General features: G+C 31.6%; 2 protein-coding genes across 2 annotated transcripts; one reads left to right on the top strand and one right to left on the bottom strand.

The window, feature by feature from the left end:
* Window positions 1–2,349: 2,349 nt before the first annotated feature.
* Window positions 2,350–6,325, bottom strand: LOC143365248 (malectin-A). The gene is made up of 4 exons (XM_076805263.1): window positions 5,431–6,325; window positions 4,244–4,426; window positions 4,099–4,156; window positions 2,350–4,026 (listed from the first exon to the last, which is right to left on the bottom strand). The coding sequence occupies exons 1-4, from the start codon at window positions 5,785–5,787 to the stop codon at window positions 3,818–3,820; spliced, it is 807 nt and encodes a 268-aa protein (XP_076661378.1). The 5' UTR covers window positions 5,788–6,325; the 3' UTR covers window positions 2,350–3,817.
* A 1,515-nt stretch (window positions 6,326–7,840) lies between these two features.
* On the top strand, window positions 7,841–9,801 carry Naa60 (N-alpha-acetyltransferase 60). The gene is made up of 2 exons (XM_076805264.1): window positions 7,841–8,239; window positions 9,100–9,801. Exons 1-2 carry the CDS (start codon window positions 7,993–7,995, stop codon window positions 9,675–9,677), a joined length of 825 nt encoding a protein of 274 aa, XP_076661379.1. The 5' UTR covers window positions 7,841–7,992; the 3' UTR covers window positions 9,678–9,801.
* Window positions 9,802–10,026: the final 225 nt, after the last annotated feature.

Consider the following 10,026-nt stretch of genomic DNA (forward strand, 5'->3'; position numbering starts at 1 on the left):
TTAAACTGAAAAATTGATGGAACAACGAAGCACACTTTTTAATTATTAAATATATTTTTTATACGAAACCTCGACAATCTAAAGTGCCATGCAGCAATATGCTTTTTCGTTTTATCTATTTTTTGTTTAGTTGGTTCACTATTACGTGAAAAATATCCTTTCAATTATTTTGCAAAACGTTCCAAATGTCGTTGTTAAATTTCGCGCCGTATTCACCAGCATTTTTTTTTTTTTGCCTAATGTAAGTATATGCAATTTACAGATAACGTAAATAGCCATTGAAGCAGAGGGAAGTGTTATAAAAAGGAAACGAATAATGAATACGTTGCCTCTACATACACAACGTTCTACGGTATCCACCCTTTAGAGACGGCCGTTTTTTAAAATGTTTAAAACATTTCATTCGAAGTACTACATCGTACATCAAAGCCTGAAATACTGAATAAATACTTAAATACTGAAGTGTAACTGAAAAATTCAACTTTCATATGTACCGAGGTATTTCAGCGAATAAATTAACTTACATAAATGAGGTAAGCGAAGGAAGCATATTTTGCGTTTGTGAATGATTTGAACTAAAGTGTTCGCATTTTTGGGGGACAGAAAAATTTGTGGAAAAAAGCGAAATGTCGGAAAACATGTTGAGTTAACTTTTTAATATTACTTTATCTCTTTTGTTGCCCTTTTTTGAAAAAAGCATATTTGGACCACTGAAAAAATTGCTGTTTTGTTGTTCTCCTTGGTTTCGTACTGCAGAAAGATAATATTGGATAAACAGTGATATTTAGACTGCAGATCTCTATGCAAAATAAAAATGTTGTAGATATTGATTTCTTCTGTTAATGATTAATAATTATATTATTATTACATTATTATTATATTATTATAATTTATAAGTATTGTTTATAATGAGCTACAAATAATATGTGCGAATGCTCACAATCTTTTGACATTGTCACTAATTCGTGTTTTGCCTACTCGTTTTTTTGTCATAAATGCATAAAATCCGCAGTATACTAGTATTACTTTGTTAATGAGACAAATAAATAAATTGAGAATGGTTAGAAGAATGGTAGAAAGACGTGAGTAAGACAAGAGAGTGTCGCGACAAAGTTCTCGGGGTACGATTTTGTTCCCATCGGCAAATGTTACGGCACAATTTTGTCTTTCTTCTTCGGGGATGATTGCCACTCGAGACTTAGGGCTCGGGGTTTCGGAGACACAAGTACGGCCTTGAATTGACAGCTAATTGCCAGTGATGACCATACATCAAAGACCTAGACGATCGGAGGTCACGTGATCTTCCGTTTCATATGGGATGAATGAGCTTATTCCCATTAAGAACAGGCCAGCCGGTCGTACACATGTGCATGCACGTAGTACCTTCAGCAGTGCTCGACGACCAATTGAACTTGTTGGAAGTGCTTTCTTCTGTTCATCGGTGCAAATCACACGATCGATCATCGACCGCATCCTGAAACGTGTCCGCGGCAAAAGAGCTCTGCTGAAACGCTTCCATAAATATTCGACGACGCACACTTCGACAGGAACGCCAATGTCGAATCATCCCAATAATTATTTTTTGTTTTCGTCTTCGCTCCATTTTCGGATAATTTAATATTTTAGTTACGGACATCTTGACTTACCGACTGAAACAAGAAATATTTGAAAAAAAAATTAAACCCCATTAGAAGTGTAAATTAATGAGAATTATGAAGACATTAGACAGTATTTTATCATTGTGAGGTTCATATTGTTCTTTCTAAAAAGACTTTAATTACGGTTTGCACTGAAGAAGTATCGAATAGAAATTTTATTTTGTTATGACAAAATTAAGATGTCCTAAAAATCGTTGACACCCATTAATCACTTTGTACTTGTAATATTAATGTACAACATTTGTGTGTTGTATTAATGACAATAAAAAAAAAAAAAAAAAATAATAACAGAACTCGAAGTTTTAAGACAATGAAAATTATTACATAACTATAAATATTTTTATACATAAATTCTGAAATGATGACAATTCTGCAATACTTTAAATATGCGAATATAAATACTTGAAGTAAATATACTTCTCAAAATCGCAATTTTCCATTTTGGTTCGCACGTTTTTAAATCATTAAAACAATTCTTATGTATTCAATTTAAACAGAAATTGTATAACAAGCACGACACTCATCATTTTCATTTCTTCGATAAAAATTTCATATTGTTTTTTACAGGAAAGAAATTCAGAAAAAATGTTTTATTTAACTCAATGCATTGTATTGATTGCATGTATGTTTTAAATTGTTTTGATCGGAGTCGCCCTTCAAGGACAATGTGGAAAATATATGGGAAACAAAGTAGATTGAATTTATTCTTTATTTTCTATTCGTACCTAAATTATGAAAAATATGAATTTGTCAATAAATCTTCGACTATTAAACAGTAGCCTAATTACTCCTTGAGGAAGCAAGAATATGCAAAAACACAATAAAATATATCTTCCGTAACATTTGGCAGAGTTATTTTATTTTTAATTTACTTATTATTATAATTAAGACAAAAGAAAATTTTAATTATTCTTTGTTACTGTTTTTTGTTTTATTGTGTTTTAACAATTCCATTTCAGGAAGTAATACACACAGATTTTTTAACTGCGATAAGTTAAAACTTGAAACACTATCTGGAAACCAATAATTAAAACACTGTACACCGTTTCCATCCTTATTCATGTATCAATAAATATTAATTTTCCAGTGTTATCCTGGATACAAAATGTATCAAATAAATAACGAGAAGCAAAAGTAATACAAATTTTTTGTTTAAGTCAGCTGTTTCACACAAAATAAATTACAATAATTGCACACATAAATCCAAATTTATACTACCTATACGAACATATTAAAAAAGTAATATAATGAGATTATCAAACTAAAAAATAAAATAACAGACAATTCATTGGAAAAATTTTGTTATATGTATTTCATACTTCGATCGTGTATATACTTATAACAAACAAAAACTGAATTTACAAAAAAAAAGGAACAAAATTGTAGAAAACGTATATTATTAATACATGATTGAACATTCTAATATAAATTATGACGTGATTATAATTAGTATATCGAAAACAATATATGCGTAAATTATGAAGAGAATAATATTATAGGACAATATTAACAGCTTTATTTACTCTGATTTGCAAAAGTTGAAAATTCCTTTGGTATTTTACGGACTATTGGATGCATTTCCATTTCCAACAGAATATATGTGACATAGTGAATGTAAAGCATTTCTCGTACAACAATTTCTAACGCACAAAATGATCAGAAACTGTCAAAAAAAGAAACAAGAGAAATTTCAGTGAAAATATTGGACGTAGACCTAACAAAAAGTTTTGAATTCGCGTTGAATTACAGAAGAATACCGCGTAGATTTAAAAACTTTATACATTTGTTCAGAAAAAGACGAATGTGTGCAAACCTTTGTGCTAATTGCCAATAAAATGTTAACTATTAAATAATTGACCAATGAACACATAAAGTGGCAACGAAAGTCATGATTGCACAAATCCTCACTTTTCAATGTTTTCTAACTCGTACCTAATTTGAATCGTTTGTTACACAAAAGCATACATAGATATGTTCATTCGATTAAATTAATAATAAATAACTATGATAAAGTGTGTCGACGTAGCTAAATAAAGAAAAATCAACTTTCTATGTACATGACCGATGCTTGCGTGTTCTCACACGCTAAATTCACCTAAGCTGATTAGAACACTATTATTATTAAATACAAGGCATTTCTGTGCAGAAAATGTCACTGCCTATAGTTTACAGAGGCAAAATAGTAGAGGAATAAATGCCCCGATCGCTACAAAAACTGGTAACATTACTGAAGAATCGTCAATCGAATACGGATCTGGAGTTCTAGGGCCACTTGTGTGTCGACTGCGCACTGTAGACTCTTCTTCGTCTTCTTGTATATTCTGATATTCCTCCGGTTCTTGGGGAATTGGGCCTAACTGTGGTATATCTGAAAATTACAAAAGTTGATTGTACAATGTGCTCGACAAACTTTTAAATGCATTCAAATCTTAAACAGTACCTTCTATATTTCCTTTTATAACAACAATTGCATTTATTTTTGGGTTATCTCTGTACCCCTGCAAATAATTTAAGTAAATTCATTAAATTTTAATGCATAAATCGACTGAGCTCCATGCGATAAATAAGGCGACCAATTGGAATACCTTTATAAATTCAACTCGAATTTTTCCTGCTAAAATATCCGACTCTTCATCATTGTATATTAATTTTCCAGCTTGAACTTTAAATGGAATATATTCATCATGTGCTATACCACGTCCAACTCTTTCAAATATATCTAAGTCAGTAACAACAGTATGGTCCCCATTTAGAACCACATCAAAGACCTGAAAAAAATAGTTTAATATAAGATTATTTTATTTTATTTTAATAAAAATGTATTTGCATTGGAATGTTTTGTTCTAAAATACATTTCTTATTAAAGAATGAATATTTCAACTAAATTACATTGTTTTACAGGTAATATACTGTAAAAGTAATTTAAATTTACTTTCTTAAATTTCAGCATTTTTACTTACATAAATAAATATGTATCACTCAATTGCTTCCTATTATTTTATAAATAAACTAACAACAAATGCTTCTACTTATCTCTTAAAATTTTATGAAACTTATCCAGGGCCCGCTCTAGGGGGGGGACAACCCGGGCAGTCGCCCGGGGCGCCAAAATTTAGGGGCGCCATTTTGGCATTGGCTGTAAGTGTGAGAAAAATATTGATGTTTTAAATATTCAATTAATAGAAAATTTCAGACTACCCTTGCCAGACAAATTTCCTAAAAAAAAAAAAAGGTCATTTTGTTCAGCGCGGTGCTTAGTGCTTAAAAAGGGGCGGCAATTTGTTTTTTTGCCCGGGGCGTCGTAACCGCTAGAGCAGGCCCTGAACTTATCAGAAAGCAACCACAATTACAACATGGTTCTCCTCTAACTTATATTGTATCTGTTATCAATAGCTTATCTGTTCTTTTAAAATGTTAACGATCAATTTAAATTATACTTGACCTTGCAGTTGCAAAATCTTTTTACAAATATTTGATTTCATTACAGAGAAACATTTATATTTTGTTTAATAATTATCTGTATACATATATTGCTTCGCTCACAAAATTAATATTGCAGCATAGGTTTCAAATGACTTCAATATGTATCTAGAATATGTTGCAGAATTTGATATGTATCTGATCTAACCAGATATCATGCTCAAATAACAGAATACTTATGCAATGGACGTTCAGATATGATAAACTGAAACTGTTTTCCTTATTATTAAAGAAAACAGTACGATATAATATAGAAACGAATAATTGAGATGAAAATGTCATAAACCATTACCTTCATATTGGGGGAATTAAAATAAACTTCACAGAACTTTAATATCATAACATATTCTCCGTCTTCACTAATCGGTATATCGTACCCAAAAGTGCTGTGGTGGTAACGTTCTGTTTGATAAAGTATTTGATCAATGGCATTTACACGTCCGATGATTAGCTGCTTGCCATAGTTGGACGCTGTTCCTACTTTGCTCATTAATGGATCTTTGACATAACGAATTCCATAACTGTCAGTGTGTGTATCTCCACCAGAATTTATTGCATATATCACTTCCAAACCCTGAAAACTTTGCACATAGACGGCGAGAAATAATATTGATATTGTCAACAAATGTACTCCCCATTCCGAGCTCATTTTTCTTATTATACAGTAAAATGAGGTTCAACTTTCTCTAAGTAACAATGTAATCATAACTTTTTGCTTCTGGATTTGTTCTGACCGGCAAGTGAGGTTACAATTTTGATAGAAAAACATTTAAGGTCAACGATACTACGACGTTACACACGACAAAATGCACATGTTAGCCGAAGAAACTCAATTCCGTTGTGTTTGATTTAAATTAAGGTAACGAACACTGTCTGTTGTCAAAAAATGTTATGTATCCCTTCGGGACACGAAACACGCACTTTTGAACATACGTTGACGACTGCCACGTTACTATATAACGTGACGTTAGGATTACGTGGTCATCGGCGAGTCAGGTTAGGTAGATAGAAACAGCTTTTAATCAAAGGTACAAAAAACTGTAATGTCTTGATTAAAAAACTGCATAAACTTGTTATTAATATACGTAGTGTAAATTCAATTTGAATGGGTATAATTGTAACCTAGAAAATACATAGTTATTACAAAACATTATAAAGTTTATTATAACCAGAGAGGATAGGCAAGGATAGGAGAGTGCTCACGCCCGGGTTTTCGGCGTTCCCGATACAGTGCTGACATCTCTCGAAAAATACAGTGTTTTCTACCGCCCTCTAGGATAGATTTTGGCTGGAGTAAGAACCACTGATAATATCAGTGATAAGAACAGAGAGGAAATGATTTTAGTGTCCCCGGCAGACTCTGCCACAGTCAGAGAGGATAGGAGAGTGCTCACGCCCGGGTTTTCGGCGTTCCTGTGGGGCGGCGGCACGGTGGCGCGTAGGGCGCGTGTTGTGCGCCTGCGCCAAGCGCATGGAACAAGGAGCCGCGTTTGCCGTGCGACTCTTCCTTCTTCTTCGAGAGAATCTGGCTGCATATAGACGTGTTTCGCTTCGTAAATACGTATCATTACAATTAATATTATTCTTAATTTATATTAATTAGAGATTTTGTACACAAGATTTACATGTTAGTTACATATTTCATATAAAACAATGAAGCTGTACGTTCTAATCCTGGTTATAAAAATAATGTGCGTTCGGTTTTATGCTAAAAGACGGCCCGGTCACCGACGAGATATATCTCGTCGGTGGACCGGTTCTGTTCCAGGAAAGACGGACCGGTTCTGTGCCATGCTAAGGCTGAGCAGATGTCAGCACTATATCGGGAACGCCGTAAACCCGGGCGTGAGCACTCTCCTATCCTCTCTGCTATAGTGTACAAACTTATTTGCACATGCGCACTGAGATATGAAATTTTGGGAAGCATATACAATTGGTTATCGAAAAACACGAGAGATTCATCAATAGAAGAATGTTCTATGGCCAACAGGCTTGGCTCGTAACAACTTGAAAACGGAACTCTTGTCGCAATTTCGTCACTTTTGATTTTCATCTTATTTTAGTCCATGAAATCATCTCCTAAAATATTGATTATACATAGTTTCTATAAAATAGAAAAATTTGTATGTATAGACAGAGATCCTCTATGATATAGATTCTATTCCTCGACGAGCTAATAATTATTATCTGATTACCTAATTATTACAAGACCAACGAAAGTACAACACAAGATTGACATCTAATCAACATATTGATAACAAAAGAAGTCTGACATGAACATTTTCATAAATACTTTAATGTAAAAGTGTCTTTCAATGTGCGAAAAATATTTCTAAAAATTATCGAAATATTTTCTGCAAACAGCTTCAAACATTCAATCGATATAGGATAATGTAATATTTCCCGCATATATAAATTGTTCATTAAACTTAGTAAACATTGTAATATTTTAAAATCTGTCAACACAAAATTTCTTTAATTCCTGAATTATAATTCTATACAATACATTTTATAAAAAATAAGACATTATTTACTGGTATGTATCTTCGTGAGATATATGCTATAGTTTAAGAATTTAAAACAATATATTATATGCAATGATATTTTTCATAATTGATTTGTATTAATTGAAGAAAGAAAAGAGAGGGTAATAAAAATTTATATACATACAATACATACATAAACGGAAAGGGATGGAGTAAGAAAGAGACCAATACCGTGAAGAGTAGAAGAGGGGCAGAAACAAAATGTCTGCGGTTCTCGATATGTTTACTAGCAAAGGTTTATATGCAACGAGAGATGCTTGACATTGCTCAAGAAATGATTAATCAAATGATACAAAAAGTGTGGCGTGATGGCCGTATCTTTTAATCGATATCTTATTTTACCGGAAATTGAGAAAAGTGAATTTAATATATCTCAAGAAAATAAACACAAATATACGGATGAGAATACTATCACAAATTCGCCTAATGAACAGAAAACCTCCGTGACAGCGACAACTGTTCCCTTGTGTGTTTTGGGTGACGTTCAGTTGCGTTTCCTCTGTCCGGACGACTTAGAGGAAGTACGAGCACTTTGTCAAGATTGGTTCCCAATTGGTACGAGGTTCTCATAAATTTTAAATTCAGTTTTACAATTTTATATCACATGCAAAGTAAGATATATGTAGGTATCTTTTGACATAATTAATTTTTTATAATTCTATGTTCAATATTACTAAATTTGATTGCTACGTATTTTGTTCATTTTTAAATTTATTGAATTTTAATTCCTTATATATTTAATAATAATTTAGTTGGAAACATACACATTTCAGAGCTTATTGCATTACATGTTATATTAAATCAGTTATCATCAAAAAGTATAACAACTGCATACGACAAAAAACATGCTTTTTATTTTGATTTTTGAACTTACAATTAATCATATACTATTAACTGTATACTTGTTGAATAAGTTTTAATGTATAGTTTACATTTTATGGTTTTTAATGAACCAAAGTATTAATTAATATAATAATTAATGTAACATATTGTAACTTCACAACTAAACTTGATAGTTATTCACTATTGTATAAAAAAATAGTTTTTAAAACTGTATTTTATAAAAATAGTTTACTTTGAGAAATAAACATAGACATAATAAAATTATATTTTAGTCTTAACATAATCATGAATAATTATTTACTAATTTGATAATATTGTACACTTTTTAAATGCTATTTATGTTTTATGTATGTTAACGTATCAATGGCATATTAATTGTCTAATAATTACATATTGATCTTTATGAAATTATTGACATTAAACTAAACAATATATGAATACAGGAAGAATTAACAAATAAAAGTAATGCAAAAATAGATATAAAGTTTATTATGTACTAGTCATTTGTTATGTATTAATTATTTTTATACATTGCTTATTTTTAATACGTGTATTAATTTATTTTGTCATAGATTACCCTTATTCGTGGTATGAAGATATAACAAGTTCCTCACGGTTTTATGCACTTGCAGCTGTATATGGTGGAGTAATAATTGGGCTTATTGTTGCGGAAATAAAACCTTATGCCATACTGAACACAGAGGATCGTGGTATTTTGTGTTCAAGTTTAGGGAAAGATTGTTTAGTAGGTTACATTCTTAGTTTAGGAGTGCGTCGTGCATATAGAAGAAATGGAATTGCTTCGTTATTGCTGGAACAATTACTTGCACATGTTACCGCTCCAGAACGTTCTTCCGTAAAAGCAGTCTTCCTACATGTATTATCTAGCAATTCACCTGCTATTTTGTTTTACCAGAGATGTCATTTTCGATTGCATAGTTTTTTACCATATTATTATTCAATTCGTGGTAAATGCAAAGATGGCTTTACATATGTCCTTTATGTTAACGGAGGACATGCACCATGGGGTATCTGGGATTGGTTACGTCATATAGCAAGTGCAATGGCTAGTCTTGGACCATGCAGAGTTCCACGATGGATTTGGCAGCGGCTTCTTTGGGCTACTACTATTCTTTCATATCAGAGATGATACATTTTGACAACTACCAATGTTAAACCAAATACTTGTTTCTTTTTATATTTTGAAATGTGTACGTATATGCCAATCGGATGTTGTGCCTATTCGAGCAATAAAATTATTAACTTCATGATTATTTCTAAAATCTTATGAATTAAGTAGTCGTAAAAATTAAATTAACACTAATTGGACAATACTTGAATTGGCAAGTATCAATCTCTACTCGGTTAATAATGATACAACTAAAAATGTGTATAGTATTTTCTTTATAAGAAATAACGAATTTGAAGTTTTGTGATTCTTTCACCATGGAACATATTAAATTATCTATTTTACTATTTAAGATAAATGGACATACAAC

This window comes from Halictus rubicundus, chromosome 2 (genome assembly GCF_050948215.1).
Source record: "Halictus rubicundus isolate RS-2024b chromosome 2, iyHalRubi1_principal, whole genome shotgun sequence".
NCBI lineage: Eukaryota > Metazoa > Arthropoda > Insecta > Hymenoptera > Halictidae > Halictus > Halictus rubicundus.